General features: G+C 50.1%; 1 protein-coding gene across 1 annotated transcript in view; it reads left to right on the top strand.

Annotated features, from left to right (window-relative positions):
* The first annotated feature begins 495 nt into the window (after nucleotides 1-495).
* Arhgap40 (Rho GTPase activating protein 40) overlaps nucleotides 496-18,556 on the top strand; it is a 33,163-nt gene continuing 15,102 nt past the window's right edge. Inside the window, exons 1-3 of the mRNA XM_050151329.1 lie at nucleotides 496-638; nucleotides 1,941-2,009; nucleotides 16,714-16,910. Coding sequence (XP_050007286.1) covers nucleotides 505-638; nucleotides 1,941-2,009; nucleotides 16,714-16,910 — 400 coding nt within the window. The 5' untranslated portion in view covers nucleotides 496-504. The remainder of the gene's footprint in view (nucleotides 639-1,940; nucleotides 2,010-16,713; nucleotides 16,911-18,556) is intronic.

Raw genomic sequence — 18,556 nt, 5'->3', positions numbered from 1 at the left:
ATTAGATTAAAATATGTGCATAGGTATTTTGCCCGCATGTATGTCTGTGTACCACATGCATGTAAAGCCCACACAGGCCAGAAGAGGGCATTTGGCCCTCCTGGAACTGGAATTAGAAGGTTTGTGACTTGTCATTAGGTCATTAGAAGAATAGCCAGTGTTCTTAGCTGCTGAGCCATCTCTCCAGCCCTGGTTCTTGAAGCAGAACCTCACTCTGCCACCCTGGTTGGCCTTGAACTCAGGATCTTCTTTCGCTACCTTCTAACTTCTGGGGTTATAGGCAGGTGTGACATGTTTAATTTATGCCTCTTTGTGCCGTTTCTGTTTTGGCAAGGGTCCAAGTGTGTGCTCACACATACCTGCCTGTAGGCGGTCCTGGCTAAGTCAGCCCCACCTCAGTGGGTGTCTTGGAAGGGTGTGCCACAGGCCCTGCCACCTTCCTCCAACTCTTGTGGTGATTCATTCGGTCCCAGAAGCAGCATTGGCCGCCTTGTGTGCCTGTCCATGACAGAGCCTTCTCTTCTCCCCACTGCCCAGATGGAAGGGCTGGCCCTGCTGCCCCTGGCCTCACCCTGTCCCCGGATCCCACGAGCCCGCATCGCCAGGCCACCGGGGCGATGGGCCCCCGTGGGCTGCAGGTACTGGTTCAAGGGTGGTGGAGGGAGGCTGTGTGCCTGGGACAGGTGTCACCTCAGCCTTCACAGCAGTCCTGTGGGGCAAGAGTCCTTTCAGACTGGTCCTGATTGTTCGCCATTCTGAGTGATACTGTGGACTAGCTTGGGCACAGCCATCCCTAGATCGATGTTGCAGGTGCAAAAGTAGCCTTGGGATGCTGATGGCTTCTGCCACCCTCATTTGCTGCCCAAACACCTGGATACTGGCTGGGGTCCTTCCCCAAAGAGCGATTCAGGAATTGGGGTTGGTACTCTTAGATGGGGCTACTCCGGGCTCTGGCAGGGAGTAGTACTCGTAGACCTTTGTGCCACCGAACATAGCCCCTGAGCGCCTGTGGGGGTTCTGACCCATGAGGGGTGGTAATGGGCTCAATAGGGGAAACTTGTTTGTCTGTCCACTTAGCCTTGGCCTGCTGGATGTGTTGGCTTCCTGCCGCTTCTGTTGGGACATGCGCACAACAGTTATCCTCTTTGAGTTCTGTGTGTTAGGCATCCCCAAACCAAGGACTCTTTCTCCACCTGAATCAGGCTCTCAGGGGAACTGGCTTTCTTTCCCAGATGCTAAGGGCCCACACATTGCTTCCTGCATCTGCAATGCCGGCACCCAGCACCTTCAGCCCTCCCTTCCCTTCTCTTCTGTCACCTCTGCCTCTCCCACCTGCCTCTGCCACTAATAAGGTGACAACAGTGGTGACCTTGGGCTCCCCCTCATCTAGAGGACCTGAACAATCACAATCATAGTACATAGTCACAAATTCTGAGCATTAAGATGCGAACATCTTTGAGGGACCATCGCTTATTCTATCTGTGAATCTATAATCCATCCTTCTATACTGTGATCACCATCTATCCATGCATCCATCCATCAATCAACCCACTCATCCATCCATGCATTCACCCATCCATACATCCACCCATCCACCCACTCATCCATCCATCCTCCCACCCACCCATCCACCCACCCACCCATCCATCCACCCACCCATCCATCCATCCATCCATCCATCCACCCATCCATCCACTCATTCACCCACCCACCCATCCATCCATTATTTAACATTCCACCTGTCTATCCAAAACCAACCTACCAACCTATTTGCAAATGCGGCTCTTCTTACCCTTCCCCCTTAATCTCCTGTTATTAATACTGGATCCAACGGTGAGAACCTCTGGCCCGTTGAATGTGCTCAGTGATTATGGTTGAGTGAACAAATGAATGTTACTTCTGAGTGTGAAATTTCATAGCACCCCTTTGTTTACTTGCAGCAACACAAAAGGAACAAAAGTGAGACATGTTTGCCTCCCAGAGAATGGCTTTCCAAACTCCACGGTTATGTAAGCGTTGTTTTTAGTTTTATTGTTATGATTTATTTTTGAGACGGCCTTACTATGTAGCCTAAGCTTGCTTCTAATTCTCAGTCCTTCTGCCTCAGCCTCCCCAGTGATGAGGTCACCACGCTCAGCATTATTATATTTTTTAAGTGTTAAAAAAAGCAAACTAGTTAAGGGGATGGGGAGATGGCTTAGGGGTAAAACTCTCGCTGTGCAAACATGAGGACCCGAGTTCAGGTCCCACGCATGCAGGTAAAGGCCAGGTGTGGTGATGTGGACCTGTGACCCCAGAGCTAGGGCAGGGCTAAGCCTGAGCTGTGTGAAGCCAGGTGGATCTCTAGAGTGCACAGTCCGTCCGAAGTGGGAGCTGCAGAGACTGTGAGAGACCCTGTCTCAGGAATGTAAGGTGGAAACCAGCAGAGGGAGATACCTGATTGTCCACCTCTGGCCTGCACAGGCCAACATACCCATTCACACCCACATACGTTTCACACACACACACACACACACACACACACACACACACACAAGAAGTAAAATGACTACTGAGAACATTTCCTCAAATGTGCTATATACTCAATACTTTCGTCCATCAGAATAATGTTAGAACATATGATCAGTAGGTGCCTTGTACCAAACTCTCACCATGAGCCTTGAACAGGGTGTTCTCTCTCTCTTTTGGTTGAGAATGGCATCCACTGTCCCCCTGCAGAATACCCACTTCCCTGGGACAGTGTGGCTGTGTCCCCTCCAGGCTAGGTTTAATGTGCCATCCACAAAGTCACTGCGTCAAGGCTCCCACCTCTGAGCCTTTTCCTCTCAGATGTCATTCACTGTCATTCACTGAGTCATTTGTTTACCCAGCAGGTTCCAGCGAGGCCACAACCTTCAGGTGCCATGCTCCGTGTGACATGGCTCTGTTCACCTGTGTCTATTGTGGAGGTCTAGGGCTGGCCCCTCAGCGCTGCTGGGGAAAATATTCACTCAATGAATGTAATACTCACTGCTTGTTTGTGAAGTTCCAGGTGGACAGGGAGGTAGGAGTTCAAAGGCCAGGAGGAAGACACAGGAAGCTTTGGGCTGGGGTGTGGCAAAAGTCAGCGGCTCCTCTAGTAGCACTTCCTATAAAGTGAAAGAGTCAAAGCACAGAATCTTAAAAATTATATCACAGTGTTGACCTTGGGAGGAGCCTTAAAGTTCCTCTGAGCAAGGTGACCTTGGCAGGGTTCTCTTCTTGCTGCCCAGTAGAAATATACTTTCTGTTTGCTACACAAAATTGCAAGTCAAGTTCCATATCTCATGTGGTAATTTGCAAATATATTTATATTGCAATTTATTTACTTATTTGTGTGTGTTATGTGTGCATGCAAACATGCCACAGCATGCATGTGTGTGTATGTATATGGGGGAGGTCAGAGAACAATTTGTATGAGTTGTTTCTCTCCTCCTACCCTGTGAGACCTAGAGCTGGAACCCAGGTTGTCAGGTTTGGTGGCAAGTGTCTTTACTGGCTGAGTCATCTCAATGACCACAGCCATGTGACAACTTTGTTCCTGGCATTGGTATTCACTCATCGTGGTTAATAAGCAGTAACCGAGCCAATGTGCTGTAGCATCTGCTGACTCTTGGCTAGATTTTGTGATAGAACCATCAGCACTTTGAAACCAGGGACACACAAGCTGTTTCTGGAGGACAGTGTGGGCCAGAGAGTCTGAAGGACAGTGTGAGCCCATGCGTCTGGAGGACCGTGTGAGCCAGTGCGTCTGGGGGACAATGTGAGCCCATGCATCTGGGGGACAGCGCAAGCCGGCGCGTCTGGGGGACAGTGTAGGCTGGTGTGTCTGGGGGACAGTGTGAGCCAGTGTGTCTGGGGGACAGTGTAGGCCAGTACGTCTGGAGGACAGACAACCAGTACCCTCTGGTAGAGATGTCTATTGTTTCAGAGTGGGGGACGGTACATGCTGTGTGTCTGTTGACTGTGGCTTGGTTTCCCCAAAAGCAGGATGGACTTGAGCCATCCTAGCTATTACTTCATCAAATCATTCAGCTCTCTGCGGACCAGTGGTGTGCTGAGTAATTGTGGCCTCTTTGACGGGCGATGGTGGTACACGCCTTTAATCCCAGCACTCAGGAGGCAGAGGCAGGCAGATCTCTGGGAGTTCGAGACCAGCCTGGTCTACAAGAGCTAGTTCCAGGACAGGCTCCAAAGCCACAGAGCAACCCTGTCTCGAAAAACCAAAAAAAAAAAAAGAAAAAAAAAAGAAAAGAAAAAAAAAATCAAAAAAAACTGTAGCCTCTTTGGAGAGCAGTATTGACTCATGCTGATCACCACCAAGAAAGCAAAACATTACAAGCAAAACTCACCTGTTCCTCCCACCTGCAACCCACAAGGACAGTCACCAAGGATGCTTTAGTGCCCAGCCTGTAGGATACTATTCTTTGTGAATACACAGCATCATGTATGTATAATGTACATGTGATGGTTCATATTGACAGGATCTGAAATTACTTTAGACAGAACCCCAACACCACAGTGAAGAACTGTCGATGTTACATTCCTCTCAACATGCCTGTGAGGGGCGCTCTTGATTAGAGCTGGAGACCTCCCCTGAAGGAGGGGGTGTGATTAGAGCTGGAGACCTCCCCTGAAGGAGGGGGTGTGATTCCTTTGACAGCAACTGAAAGAGGAAGCTGTCCTGGGTACACACACACACACACACACACACACACACACACACCTCCTTTAATCCTGACACAGGAGGCAGAGGCAGGCCGTTCTCTGTGAGTTCAAGGCCAGCCCGGTCTTGGTCTCCATAGAGAGTTCCAGGTCAGTCAGTGTTACATAGTGATGCCTTATTTCAAAATAAATCAATAAAAATAAAAGAAAGGACTCAAGCTGAGCACAAGTATCCCGCACCCTGGCCTTCCTGGCTGCAGGTTCAGTGGGCCCAAGCTCCTCCGCCTTGAACCCCATCATGATGGGTACATTCTCCTACTACGTGCCAAAGTTAATACTTCCATCCTTAAGTTGCTTCTGTCAGAGGTCTTATCTCAATAGCGGGAGACTAACTAAGACAACATACATGGTCTTTTCATGTTCTAACTGCATGTATCCACGCACACACACGTGCATTATTCCCTGACGTATGGTACTGACTAGCAGTGAGCGGCCTTTTCCACTTCAGGCCAGCTGCTGGAGACAGGTCGACGTTGCCTCTCCATGGCTGCCTGACGTTTCCTTTTGTTCCTTGTTAGGTGGCCTCCTCTGAGTGGAATCTGGGGTCCTTTTCCTGGCTCTTGTTTTGGACAAGTGCTCTGGTAAAGTGTACGGCAGTGTTCTCAGACAAGAATCTCTGAGATTTATCCTTATGACAAACTTGCAGGACAGGAATCTCTGGTCCTAAGACACAGACTTTGAGGACATTGAAATATGTCCTCAGGGGGAATTCCAGGAAAGCTGTGCCCCTTACAGTGTCAGGGGGGTCATAAACTTGCACCCTTATATTCTTGTTTTTAGCTTTTATTTCATTATCGGGGGGTGTGCACTGCTGTGTACCACAGCGTACTTGTGGGGTTAGGAGGACACCTTTGTGGAGCTGGTCTGTCTTTCCATGTTGATGTGAGGCCTGAGAACAGCAAACTCTTCTACCTCTGTGCCATCTCGCTGGCCCCGTTTCTTGGTATTCCTTTTTTTAAGGCAGTGTCTTGAACCAGGCGTGGTGGTGCATGCCTTTAATCCTAGCACTCCAGAGGCACAGCACTCTGTGAGTTCGAGGCTAGCCTGGCCAATAAAGAGAGTGCCAGGACAGCCAGGGATATACAGAGAAACCTTGTCTTGAAAACCAACAATAAAAAAGACACCACACAAAAAACCAGGGTCTCACTATGTGTTTATGCCTATCCTGGAGCTCACTATGTAGACCAGATTAGCCTTGAACTCATAGAGATTTATCTGCCTGCCTCTACCTCTAGAATGCTGGGATTCAAGGCATGTGATACTCATGCCTGGCTCATTATTGACAGTATATTATTATATTCTTTAGTTTTTGTTAATTGGATCCAAATAAACTTCTTGTAATGAGTGTGTGTGTGTGTGTGTGTGTGTGTGAGAGAGAGAGAGGGGGGGGGGGAGAGAGAGAGAGAGAGAGAGAGAGAGAGAGAGAGAGAGAGAGAGTGTGTATGTGTCCTAAAACTCATAATGTAGGTGAGGACAACCTTGAGCTCTAATCCTCCTGCCTCAGAGTGCTGGGATTACTTCTGTGCACACACCACACCATTTATGTCGTGTTTGGGATCCGACAGTGTGCCCTAGACAGACCTTCTACCAGCTGAGCTGCATCCCCAGCCCCACAATTTGCCTTTTAAAGATCACTGTTGATAGGTTGAACGGTTTTTCCCCGCGCTCAGTGTCTGGCAGGATTTTCGAGCTGGAGCCGAGAGGCAGGAAGACCCGTTTTGATCCCAGGTCGGCTATCGGATCCCCTTCACCAATAATAGCTAGGTGACTTGGCTGGTGACACCTAAGTGGCTCATGAGCAAATCACCCGTAACGTCCTCAACTCATACCTCAGTCACGTGCAGCCCAGGTCCCTGCCACTGAGGTCAGGGTCAACTGACCTTCAGATAGCATCCTCCGTCTGCAGATGCAAGATCTGAATGAATCACCGGCACACTATTCAAATGACAAGGTTAACCTGCACCTCACCTGCCAGCTGTGGGCCTCTGAGGGACACTTCTCAACCTCTCTGAGCTTAATTTTCCTTGGATCTAAATGTCTGTGATGAGCAGTGCCTACGTGGGCTCATTGTGAGGGTAAAATGGAGTCTGTGCTTGGCACAGTACCTCAGCTATCAGCGGTCAAAGGGAGCATGCTTAGAGGCCGTTTCCATGGGAACAGCACACCCAGGCCCATTGGCTTCCTGCAGTGGTAGTTTGACTTAGAGTTCTGAATCCACATCCTCCTGTGAAAACCCTCTCTTCTCCGAGCCTGTACTCAAGTTGGTGCCATTCTGAGAGTGGTTATCATCCACGTGGACGTCCTTGGGGATCTCCACTGCGGCCCACAGAGCTGGGCAGATGATCCGAGGCCGTAGCATGGTCCCTGGGGTGCTGGTACTCTGCTGCCCACCACGGCCCTGGGATTTTCATCCTGCCTGCCGTGTGGACCCTGTTTACATGCTTTTCTGCCAGGCATCCCTAACTCTACCAGCTCCACGGCAGATGCTGAAGGAGCGTGAGGATGCCTTTGTCCCTACTCACGCTCATGCGGGCTACGAGGGTTCCCTTGGCTGTGTGTCATTCTGATGGGTGAAATATTTCTCCAGCTTGAATTTGCTGTTTCAATTTGCTGTTTCCTGATCTTTGTGGGTTCTGTATCCTTTCATAGAGAGAGCACTGATACTTTGTCTCCAAGTGTGTAGAATATGCCAGCTTTCCTAGTCTATTGGTATTTTTATTACTGATTTCTGGGAACTCTTTATATGATTAGATAAAACACTGTCACTTGGTTTTTAATTACATTTATTTATTTACTTAGTGTGTGTGCGTGGGGTGTGTGTGTGTGTGTGTGTGTGTGTTTGTTTAGGTATTGCCTGCCTCTGCATCTGGGTGTGGAGCTAGAGTTTCACTTGAGGTGTCTTTTGTTTTGGTTTGTTATTTGTTTTCTGTTTGTTTTTGTTTTTTTTAAGACAAGGTTTCACTGTGTAGCTCTGGCTGTCCTAGAAACTTTGTAGACCAGGTCGACCTCAAACTCACAGAGATACACCTGCCTCTGCCTCTTGAGGGCTGGGATTAAAGGCGTGAGCCACACTGCCCGGCTTCTACTTTATTCTTGGACACAGGGTCTTTCACTAGATTAAGCTCATTGTTTTAACTGGACTGGCTGACTAACGAGCCTCTGGAATCCTCCTGTCTCCAACCCTCTCTAGCACCAGGATCACAGATACACATTACTGTACTTGGTTTTTTTGTAGGTGCTGGGAATCCAAACTCAGGCCTTAAAGTTGCATTTTGTTCACTGAGCCATCTCCCAGCTCTGGCTGTTAAGCTCTTGAATATCCAAGAAAAAAGGTGAAAGGGGAGAACCCTGCAGTGAAGGCCCTCGTGGCAAGGCACGGCTTACAAGCCAGTCCAAGGTTGGCAGCTGGGTGCTTTTCCCACGGCGATATTGATTTCAGACTGCTTTGAAGAGCAGGTGTTGAGGAAGCAAGGATGGGCCCTGTGAGACCTAAGACCGCTAAAAAGCATCTGCTAAATGTTGGTAGATGGAGGTTTTTTCTTTTTTTTTTTTTTTTAAAAAGTTGTGTGTGTGTATTTTCTGTGTGCCCATGTGTGCAGGAGTGATTGCACATGTGTGTTCATGTGTCTAAGCCAGAGGTTAATGTCAGATGTCTTCCTCTGTTGGGCCTTCCTAGAGCTAGCTTACTGATTGGCCTGTCTGGTCAGCAAGCCCTGGAGTCTGTCTTTCTATGTGCCCTTGACCCAATGTTAGGGTTCCAGATGTGCAAACCAGGCCTGGCTTTTACCTGGGTTCTGGGGACCCAAACTCAGGTTCCCATGCTTGCATATCCAGCACTTTACCCTCAGAAGCATCTCTAGTCCCTCTCAGAGGTTTTAAAAGCTCTCCCTAACCTCCTTCCTCAAAGTAAGCTAAAGACACATTACAGACCAGAAGCCATGCCTCCAGGGCCCCATCAGTTGATTGGGCCATCAAGGCGATAGGATGCATTAGGGCACAGGGAAGACTATGGTGGGATTTGGGGTGTGGGACCAGCTCAATGTGGTTAATGATACATCTTTCACCTGGTATGTCTAAAATATTTTAGCATGTAACCAATATGAAATTTTAACAGGCAGACATTTTACACTTCCAAATCTGGTACCTAGTTTCCATTTATAGCAACATCCGTTGTGATGCTGTCTTCTCCTGTGGAAGCTTCCATGTGCATTGAGAGCACATAGGGTCACAGTTGGGCAGTGGCTTCCTGCTCCCAAGGTGTCTGTCCGTCCTAAATACCACCTCAATGCTATGGTGGCTCCTTTTCCCCTTGTGACAAGGTACCAAACAGGAGCAACATAAGTCGGCTTCAGATGGCCCATGGTTTGAGGGAACAGAGACATAGGTGGAGAGAGATGAATTCTGTGTGTGTGTGTTTGCATGTATGCGTGCATGCACATGCATGCATGTGTGTGCACATGCCCAGAGCCTTGTGCAGACTAGGCAAGCATTCCATTCCTGAGCTACATCCTCAGCACAGTGAATACTATTACAACTCAGAGACTGAGTACAAAGATTGAGTCACCTTTTGTTTTTATTGTTTTGTCTTAAGAGGAAAGCTACTACTGCCTTAGAGGGTTTTGAAGAGCCCTGCCGAGGATACGTGGGCATTCACCGCTCTTGTAACCTCTCATTCCCCCTGCCCTCTCCCCCTCCACACAGACCCTGCCTCACAGATGGCACTGCAGCCATCTTCCGATGTGCACTGTGCAATGAGGTTCAGACTGTGCACTGTGCCTTGTGCAATAAGTACTTGCCTCCAAAGGTATGCCGTCCACACCATGGTCCTCGGCTGAGTGAGGACAGTGCGTGAGGCGTGGAGAACCCATGTCTGTCTATATGCTTATCAAAGGGTATGCACCCACATTTCCCTGCCACGGCCATATGCCCATGGCTGTGTCCTGAGATCACTGTTTAGCATCTGCTCTCAGAGGCCTGATACCTGCCCTACTTTGAACTTGAGTCACCCATTAGGGTTGGCAATTGGAATACGTGAAGCGTGTACACTTCTGGTGGCATGCGTGTGGCATTTGGGAATGTGTCTGAGTGAGGAAGCGTGGGCTCCTGCCCCTCTTGGCAGAGTAGTTTGGTCGCTCAGGATTACCCTGTGTTAATCAGCTGTTGGTTGCATAACAAATGGTCCAACATCAGCATCGGTCATTCAGAAACTCATCAACCATTTGTTCTTGTTCAGATGTTTGCATGTGCCTGGTGTTAGCTAATCTAGCCTGGGCTCTACTTGGCTTTCCCCAAAGTCAAAGGCTGTTGGGAGCAGTGAGACCCCAGATCCTGAATTTCTTGTAATCCCCTGACCTGAGTGCCTACAGCTGCTCTGAGCACGAGACCTTCAGGAGTTCCTCATGGCAGGAGAGCGGTTTCTGGTGGGTTTGGCTGGGGCATGGCTATCTCTATATAATCTGCCCCTGAACACAATAAAGGGGCATTCTTGGGGAATTCAAGGATGACCCGTGTCGCTGTCTCTCTGTCTGTGTGTGTCTGTGTATTTTAACCTCCAGCCCCCTTGCCTGAAGCTCGCGAACTGGGTGCCAGCGCACAGAGCGCAGACACGGGGGGTGCGGTGCGTGGCAAAAGGCATTGACACACTATCCAGCCCTTCCTCCATTGTCATCTCTGGCCTATCACCAACTGCTCTTCTTTCTCTTTGTCCCCAGCCTTTCCCTTCTGATTGCCTGCCTGCTCAACGAAGCAAACCTTGGTGCTGGCCCAGCAGTGATGGCCTACTGCACTCCCAGCATGCCCCACTCAGACCTGTCTCAATCCATTTATCATTGCACAACAGTAATTGTGAGAAAAGAGGAAGCTTCCAAACAGAACAACAGCCCTCGGCTGGTGTGGCAGAGACAGGGATTTCAGCTGATAGGGCCAAGATGGGCATGTGTAGGCTGGTGGCATTCCCTCTCCATCCAGGCTGTATCCAGCCAATCAAAGAGAGGCCACACCTAGCAGGAAATGCACACAGGACATAGTCTATGGGTCAGAAGGCCTGGACTGTCCTTTCTGGCAGGAAATCTTGGGTGAACTCTCTTGTTCTGCGCCTCTGCCTTCTCGTCTGCAGGATGGGGTAGCGACAATGAGAAGCAGTGAAGGCTGAATGGATCGGCCCGTGTGAACGGGGAGTATCCCCATCCATAGAGATACGATGCTGTTTCCTGGCAACATTCGACACATTCCGGTTGTCACAACGGAGGAATGCTATTGTCCGCTTGGACAGAGGCCAGAGATGCTGCTGCACATTCCTGACGCAAGGGATGGCCCTCGTCACAAGCCAGTGACCCCCTGGTGCCAGCCGGGAGAGCCACACCGTGGGGTTCAGAGCAGAACCAGGCACAGGCAAATGGCAGTTTTCTGGGGACCTGGGTTAGGGCCAACTGTCACTCTAACCGTATCACCTGTATTGTGACAGGAGCCTATTCCTTATGTCAGTGTCCTCTAATGTGTACGGCGAGGATAATGGCCCTGCTGCTGTGACTGTAGTCAGTGTTAGTGCAGCATAAAGGCTCTTATTCCTGGGGTGCCAGGCTTAACCACCTGTCCCACTGTAGCCTTTGTGGCTGCTAGCAAGGAGCCCCGGCCACACCTCCACCTGCTCACCAGGTTGTGCCGCATTCTCGGTGCCAGAGTCATGTTGACCTTGGCCTCTGAGGAGTTTCTCCCTTCCCTTCCGAGGACTCTTGGCCTTTTGTGTGTTCCTGCAGCTCTACCCTGCTCTGCAGCCAAGGCCTCTGTCGCTGTCAGCTAGCTGGTAAAATTGCAGGCCTAAACCTCTCTTCAAGGGTGTCTTACAGAAGCCAGGCTGCCGAGGGACAGACATATCACTGTCTCCATTGTCACACAGAATAGGTGAGGTTGGGCCTCCACCAAGGACTTCTAGGGCCACTGAAAAAAAGAGAACTCAGAGAGGAACAGCTTTGCTATGGGGCAGCCAATGCGTTCAGATCCCCTGCTCTATACCCGGGACCCCAAACCATCCAGTGCAGCTGTTAAGAGACCGGGATGTAACTCAGTAAATAGAGTATGTGCCACACAAGGACATCCTAAGGCGCATGGACCTGCATCTGTAATGCGGAGCACTCCGGAGGTAGAGCCAGGCGGAGCTCCGGAGCTCAGTGTCCAACCAAGCTAGATGAATCAATGGGCTTCATTCAGGCTCAAGGAATGACCCTGACTCAAACATTAGGTGGAAACCAGGTGTGGTGGTATGCACCTTTAATCCCAGAACTCAGGAGGTAGAGGCAGGCAAATCTCTGAGTTTGGATATACAGAAAAACCCTGTCTAAAACAACAACAACAATAATAATAATAATAAATAATGATAAGGTGGAAACTGACTGAGGCAAAACATACCACGCATCCACATACATACATATACATACACATACACATTATACATATACATACACTGCACATATACCACACACCAAGATCTTTGAAACCTGAAACCCGGTGTTGGGTTCTGGCTCTATACCTTGATTATTGGGTAAGTCTGTGTGGGTCCTCTCATCTCTCTGGAGCCATTTCCTTGTCTGTAAATTGGGGTAAATTGTGTCCCTCACACGGGGCTGATACATCAACTTGAAATAAGCCTGGGTCCGCTGTTAGGCATGTGCGCATGCTCAGTAGTGAGAGGGGCCTGGGAACTGGAGGTCGCCGTTCTTTGCATGCCTGACACTGGCTACAAATCAAGGGTGGTTGTGAGGCTCTGAGAAAATTCCACGATGGTGCTCATCTTGCCTCTTCTTGCTAAAAGGGGACACATGGACACATGACATGAAGTGACCTCAGGAACTGCGTGTGTGTGGCTTCTTCCCGTTCTCCCGCTTGTTCTCTCTGACCTCCATGGATAACTGCTCCCCTCTTGCCGCTCCGCTAGCGAAAGGTGACACGGTGGATGGCCCTTGTTTGCACTTCGTTTCTCCAGTTTTCAGAGTGTCAGGAAAACACGCAGATGCCGGTAATTTCCAAAGGCTTCTAGAGGCGGCTAAGCACAGAGCTGTGCGCCAGCATGGGTTGTAAACAGACTCCCGGGAGGCATTGGCTCTGGCCTTCTGGAAAAGCATAAACAGAGCCCAGCAGCCAATTTTATCATTAACCGGGAATGGATCTCCAATCAGGACGCCGCTGCTGGGAGAAAATGGCCAGCTAGCTCTCCCCGCTTCCTCCAGGCCCCTACACCCTCACAATTTGCCACACTTGAGTGTGTTTGGAGGTGGAACTGTTGGCAGCTCAGGGACAGCGGGAGGCAGAGCCAGGGTCCTGGGCTGAGGTACAGGAGGGACAAGTGGTGTAAAAAGTGTGTGGAGCTCTTCATGCAAGAATGATCGAAATTCCAAGATGGCGGGGCTGGAGCTAAGGTTCCTTTGGTGCTCATCTGGCCCACACAAGGGCCCTGGGTTTGCTCCTCAGCATCCCAGAAAACAGGATGTGGTAGTAGTGTACACCTGTAACCCCATCATTCTTGCTACACTGTGTAGTGCGTTTGAATCCAACCCAGGCTACACAAGAGCCTATCTCAAAATAAATAAATAAATAAAAATAAAAATCCAGTGTAGCATCAGTAGAACATGAAGCCAGGGATGGTAACTTCCTCTGCACACTCTTGTTGTAGAATATTATTTTAAGGTGTGTTGCATTTGTTTATGCTGTATTTGTTTAACTCTGTGAAACTGCAGGGTTTTTTTTTTTTTTTTCCTGTTTAAAACACCTGATGGGCTAATGAAAAGTTGAACAGCCAATAGTGAGGCAGGAGAAAGGGTAGGCGGAGCTGGCTGGCAGGCAGAGAGAATAAAGAGAACAAGGAGAAGAGCGTGCTAGGGGCAGTCACGCAGTCACGCAGTCACGCAGTCACGCAGTCACGCAGTCACGCAGCCACGCAGCCAGCCACGGCGTTAGTGACAGTAAGATATACAGAAGTAAGAGAAGGGAAAAGCCCAGAGGCAAAAAGCAGATGGGGTGATTTAAGTTAAGAAAAACTGGCAAGAAACAAGCCAAGTACGGCTGGGCATTTATAATTGAGAACAAGCCTCTGTGTGTGATTTATTTGGGACCTGGGTGGCGGGCCCCCGAAAGAGTAATAAGACTAAAAAAAAACCCACCGCCAACAAACTCTTTTTCCCGGTGTAGTTGTATGGTCATGCATACACAGAAGCTGGCCTTGGATTCTGGGTCACACCCCTGGATCACATTGGAATATAAGGATATTCAATGCGTGGAGCTCAGATGGGGTGGGGAGCAGCAGCTTCAGAGGCCACACAGGCAACGAGAGTAAAGTCTACTACAGCAGTCCATTTTGATGGCAGTTTGTCAAGAAGCGCCGTTATCTCGCCGCTCTGAGCAATTCTGCTTCCAGAAGTCTCTCCTGTGGTTACCTCTGCACAAAGGGGCAGGGCATGTACCGCAGCATTTATCATCCCGGCGTCCTGGCAAATGCAAACGGCAGCGTCATGGAGTGGCTGGTCCCCTCCCCAGACGGGGATCTGTGAAATAAGCTGCCCTGTGAAGGAAGGGCAGGGACTCTTCCTTGGTAGCCGCTGGCCTTTTAGCGGAGGTGGTCAGTGAGGAAACTGAGCCCTAGGGCTCCGTGAGGAGTGAAACTGGGTCGCCCTGTGTGAAGAATAGGGCATCTGGCCCAGGCTTAAAGGCACCTGAGGAGAAATTCCCTTCATCTTCCCGTCAGGGTCCGCAGGGGTGATGTGTGACAAGGTCACTGGTAAGATTCCCTGCTTTACTTCTGCAGGAATCCTTGCGTTGACTGCAAGCCAGTTAGTGATGAGAAAGAAGTCTATGGGTGTTTTCGTCTAAAACTCGTGATCCTCCTGCCTCAGCCTTCCTAAGACTGTCTGTCTTGATAGGTGTGTCACCACCTCAGAAAGATCTTGAGAGGCAACCAGCACCAGCTGTGTGGGTCCTGAGCTTGTCAACGCTACAACACCCATGCATTCACACTGGGGGGGTCAGCGGGGTCGCATGTGTTCTCAGAGCTGTGCAGCCATCATAGAGCATGTCACCCCACTAGAAACCTTGCCGTCCTCCGCAGTCACTCGCAACGGTGTCACAGGTGTGGCTGTGCTGTCCCAGCTACCGTGTAATGTCCACTTGAAACCATCAGAGCTTCTGAGCACCTGACATTGACATTGTCTTCTCTGGGCTGCCTTTTGGTAGGTGGTCTCTACCACAAGATGGCCAGGGCTTACCCAAGGGAAGGGTGCTTGCTGCCTTTGTAGCAGGGGGCCTGCACTTTGAGGAGGAGACGGACTTGGCACTGACGTCAGGGAATGCAAGACGAGCTGGAGTAGTGTAAATGCCACGCCTTCGATGCCAGGTTACTTGGTGGGAAACAGCTAGACAAGAGGGCAGCCCATCTTGCTCTGTAGACCAGGCCTGCCTCTGCCTCCCGAGTGCTGGGATTAAAGGCGTGCACCACCACAGCCTGGCCCAGGTTCACGTTTCTAATGGTGCTTGTTCACTTGCGTGGTTGCTAGGTTTGGGTTTTGCTGTTCCCGTACAGTTCCAGGTGTGAAAGTTCCCACCCTAGGCCCTTTCTGAATACATTCCCCCTCCTGGGAATGCATCTTAATCTAAAAGTAATATTGGGCTCATTCTCTTTGTTAATGTTTATCCAATATATGACCAGCCTTGTTTATTTTCTGACCCCTGGCCTCTTGTGTATGTATATGTGTATGTGTGTGTTTATGTATGTGTGTGTGTGTATATGTGTGTGTTCTGTGCCGGGGATTGAACCTAGAGCCTTGTCAGGCAAGCGTTCTACAACTGAGCTATATCCCCAGCCAACTTCCTTCTAGTTTTTGCCGTTTTATACTATGCCTTATTTTTTTGTGTGTGGGGGGACATGTGTTTGCACATGTGTGCATGTGGAGGCCAGAGGTTGACACACTGGGTGTTTGCATTGATTGCACTCTACCTTATATAAGGAGGTGGGCTCTCTCACTTGAACCCAGAGTTTGCAAATTTGGCGAGTCTAGTTAGCCAGCTTGCCAGTCCCTGAGAATCCACCATCTCTGCCTTCTGAGTGCCAGGGTTACAGGTCCAGCATTAATGTGGGTACTGGGGATTTGAATTCCAGTCCTCACGCTGTGCGACCAGCTCTCTCTTGTCTTTGCAAAGCAGCATCTTCATGATTGCTTTTTTGATTGAGCATTTAGGGTTTTTTTTTTCTTGTTGTTTTGTTTTTCTAATTTGGGAAGTTTGAAACTTGAAGCAACTTACTGTTTTCATTAGAGGGGCCAGAGCTTGGCTGGTATTAATGTTAAGCTCAAATAGCTATAGAATCTTCTAGATATACTGCCTTCCCATTTGAGGAACCTGGAGGTATTGTCACTGATGTGGGTGTCAGGATTGGTGTGTTTGGGGCACTATTGGCACCGAGAGGTCCCTGAAGCCTCTGGCTCTGATCAAAGCATAGAAACGTCGTCCCGAGATCATTGGTCATCCTCAGCTGTCATTAGCTGGGACCAGGAGCCTGGTCTTGTTTTGGAGTTATCTGACTGCACAAAGTGGAAATTCATTCTATGTTGTGTGGAAGGAAGGAGTCAAGGGTGGGATGCAGAAAGCCTGAAAGACAAACTACAGTCCAGGTCATGGGAGTCTGGAACTGGGACCCTGACCCCATCTATCATGGCTGCAGAGGCCAGTCTCCTAGGTGACTCTAGATATTATCAAGTTGACAGTCAAAACTGACCATCACCCAGAACAAGGACTGTTGGCCTTGTTAAGGGGACACCCTGGCCCTTTAGCTATCTTTGGCATCAGCAGCATTGCTTGTGACCAAGGATTCTGAAAAGGTCAAGGATCCTGGTCTGTTTGCTGGGAGCCAGTGTCTGATATCTGGAGAGACACTAACTTCAGGACAGCAAGAACCGAGCCTGGCTTGACACCCCCTTTTCACTTGTACAGCCCTGGCCCCTCTACAGGACCCACACATCTGCAACAGTATCCTCTGAAGTCACACCCTGCGGACTGCTCCCACTCCCGGCTGTCCTGGGCGGAGAGCTTGTCCATGGATGGCTTCTGGTTGGAGGTGGAACGGATCCAGCAGAAGGGCGACCTGACGGAGGAGGACAGGGCTGGAAGCGGAAGCCAGCTCCTAGAAGGTGAGGGACCCTAATTGGGCCTGCAAGGTGGATGTTAAGGCCTTATTCCAGGGGAGGGATGTGTCATGGCCCACACACGGTTGAGAGGCTGGAGGATTTCTTTGCCTGGACTGTTGCAGCGGCCTCTCAATTGGTTTCCCTGCTCTATGCGTTCTGTGCCACTGTCAAAAGGATCCTCTGATAAGGCCGATCAGTTTGTCACCCATTTGATGAAATAACTCAGGAAAGATCTATTGAGTGTTCTTGTCTGCCACGTAGTAGATTTTTTTTGTTGTTTTATTTTGTTTTAGTTTTTCGAGATAGGCTTTCTCTGTGTATCCCTGGCTGTCCTAGAATTCGCTCTGTAGACCAAGTTGGCCTCGAACCCAGAAGTCTGCCTGCCTCTGTTTCCCGAATGCTGAGATTAAAGGCATGCGCCACCACACCCCACTGCCAGGCAGTGTTTAGACACTGGGATACAGTGGAGAACACCAAACAGTCTGGGAGGACCTGAAATTCTGGCAGATTCTAAGCACTCTGCCAAGTACTTACCCCCTCCCCGCTTAGGATACCAGCAGCCATGTGTCCCTGTAACCATATCATAGGCCCCTAAACACAGTAGCAGAGAGGAGCACCAAGCCATTGCTAACATGTTTCACAGTTCTGGCGGTGGCAGGGCTCAGCTGGGAGGTTTGCTTAGTTTGTCCTTCAGTGAAAAGCCCAAGGTCATTTGGGTCAGAGTCATCTCAAAGGGCTTCTTACCCCTGTGTCTGGTGGTGTGTGTGACCTCCCATACCTGTGACCTGGGCTCAGACACCTCCATGTGGCCTTTGTGTGTGGCCCAGGCCTCCTCACAACACGGCGTCTGGGCGTGAAGAGTAAGAGTCTGGGAAAGAGCCAGGGACGCTGTCCCTGGCCAGCCTTGGGAGACAGCCACTGTTGTTTTTCACTTCCTATTACCCAATGTGCACCCAGATGCCAGGGGAGGGGACTCAGACACCACCTCTCGGTGGGGTGACGCTTCCCATAGCTCACAAGCCTTTCCAGAACTGGCCTGGGACCTATCTCTGCCTCATCGTCTAGTCTGTCACTCCACCGCGCTCTCCTCTCTACAGGCCTCCGGGCTGTTTCTGACCATGAAAGCACACCCCTGCCTTTGTCCTCACTGCCTCCTCCCTCCAGAAGATTCTGTCCAGGTGCTGGGCTCAGAAGTGTTTCCTAACTTCTATACCACAGCACTCCGATAACCCTCAGACTTTGGCCCGATGTTATTCATTGCTGTAGCAACCATGCCTTGGCATTATCGGAACATTTGCTCACGTACCGCCATCCTCCACTTTCCATGGGGCCAGGGCATCACCAAGGCTCCCCACTTCCGCCTGTGTGCTGGTATCTGGGTGAACTGGGCACGTTTCCATTCCCCATCTTCCCTCGTTTGGCAAGTGCGGGAGTGACGAGGGCGTGACGAGGCTGCCCACGTTGAAAGTCTGATCTGGCCTGTGCTTCAGCTTCGCTGGCCTTGGTTGGTCAGATAGGCCACCTGGGACACTCAGGTCTTCAGAGGACCGATGGACTGGTGCAGGGGCTCCGTAAATGCAAATCCCTGGTAAGGCCAGAAGTGGAGGCCGGAGACGGGCTTTCTTGCTTTATACCGCAGCCAGCAAATA

The sequence above is a fragment of the Alexandromys fortis genome, unplaced genomic scaffold (assembly GCF_014885135.2).
Source record: "Alexandromys fortis isolate MF-2015 unplaced genomic scaffold, M_Fortis_MF-2015_v1.1 scaffold_27, whole genome shotgun sequence".
Lineage (NCBI taxonomy): Eukaryota > Metazoa > Chordata > Mammalia > Rodentia > Cricetidae > Alexandromys > Alexandromys fortis.
The sequence above is the reverse complement of the archived record's forward strand: the minus strand, read 5'-3'. Positions and strand labels throughout refer to the sequence as shown.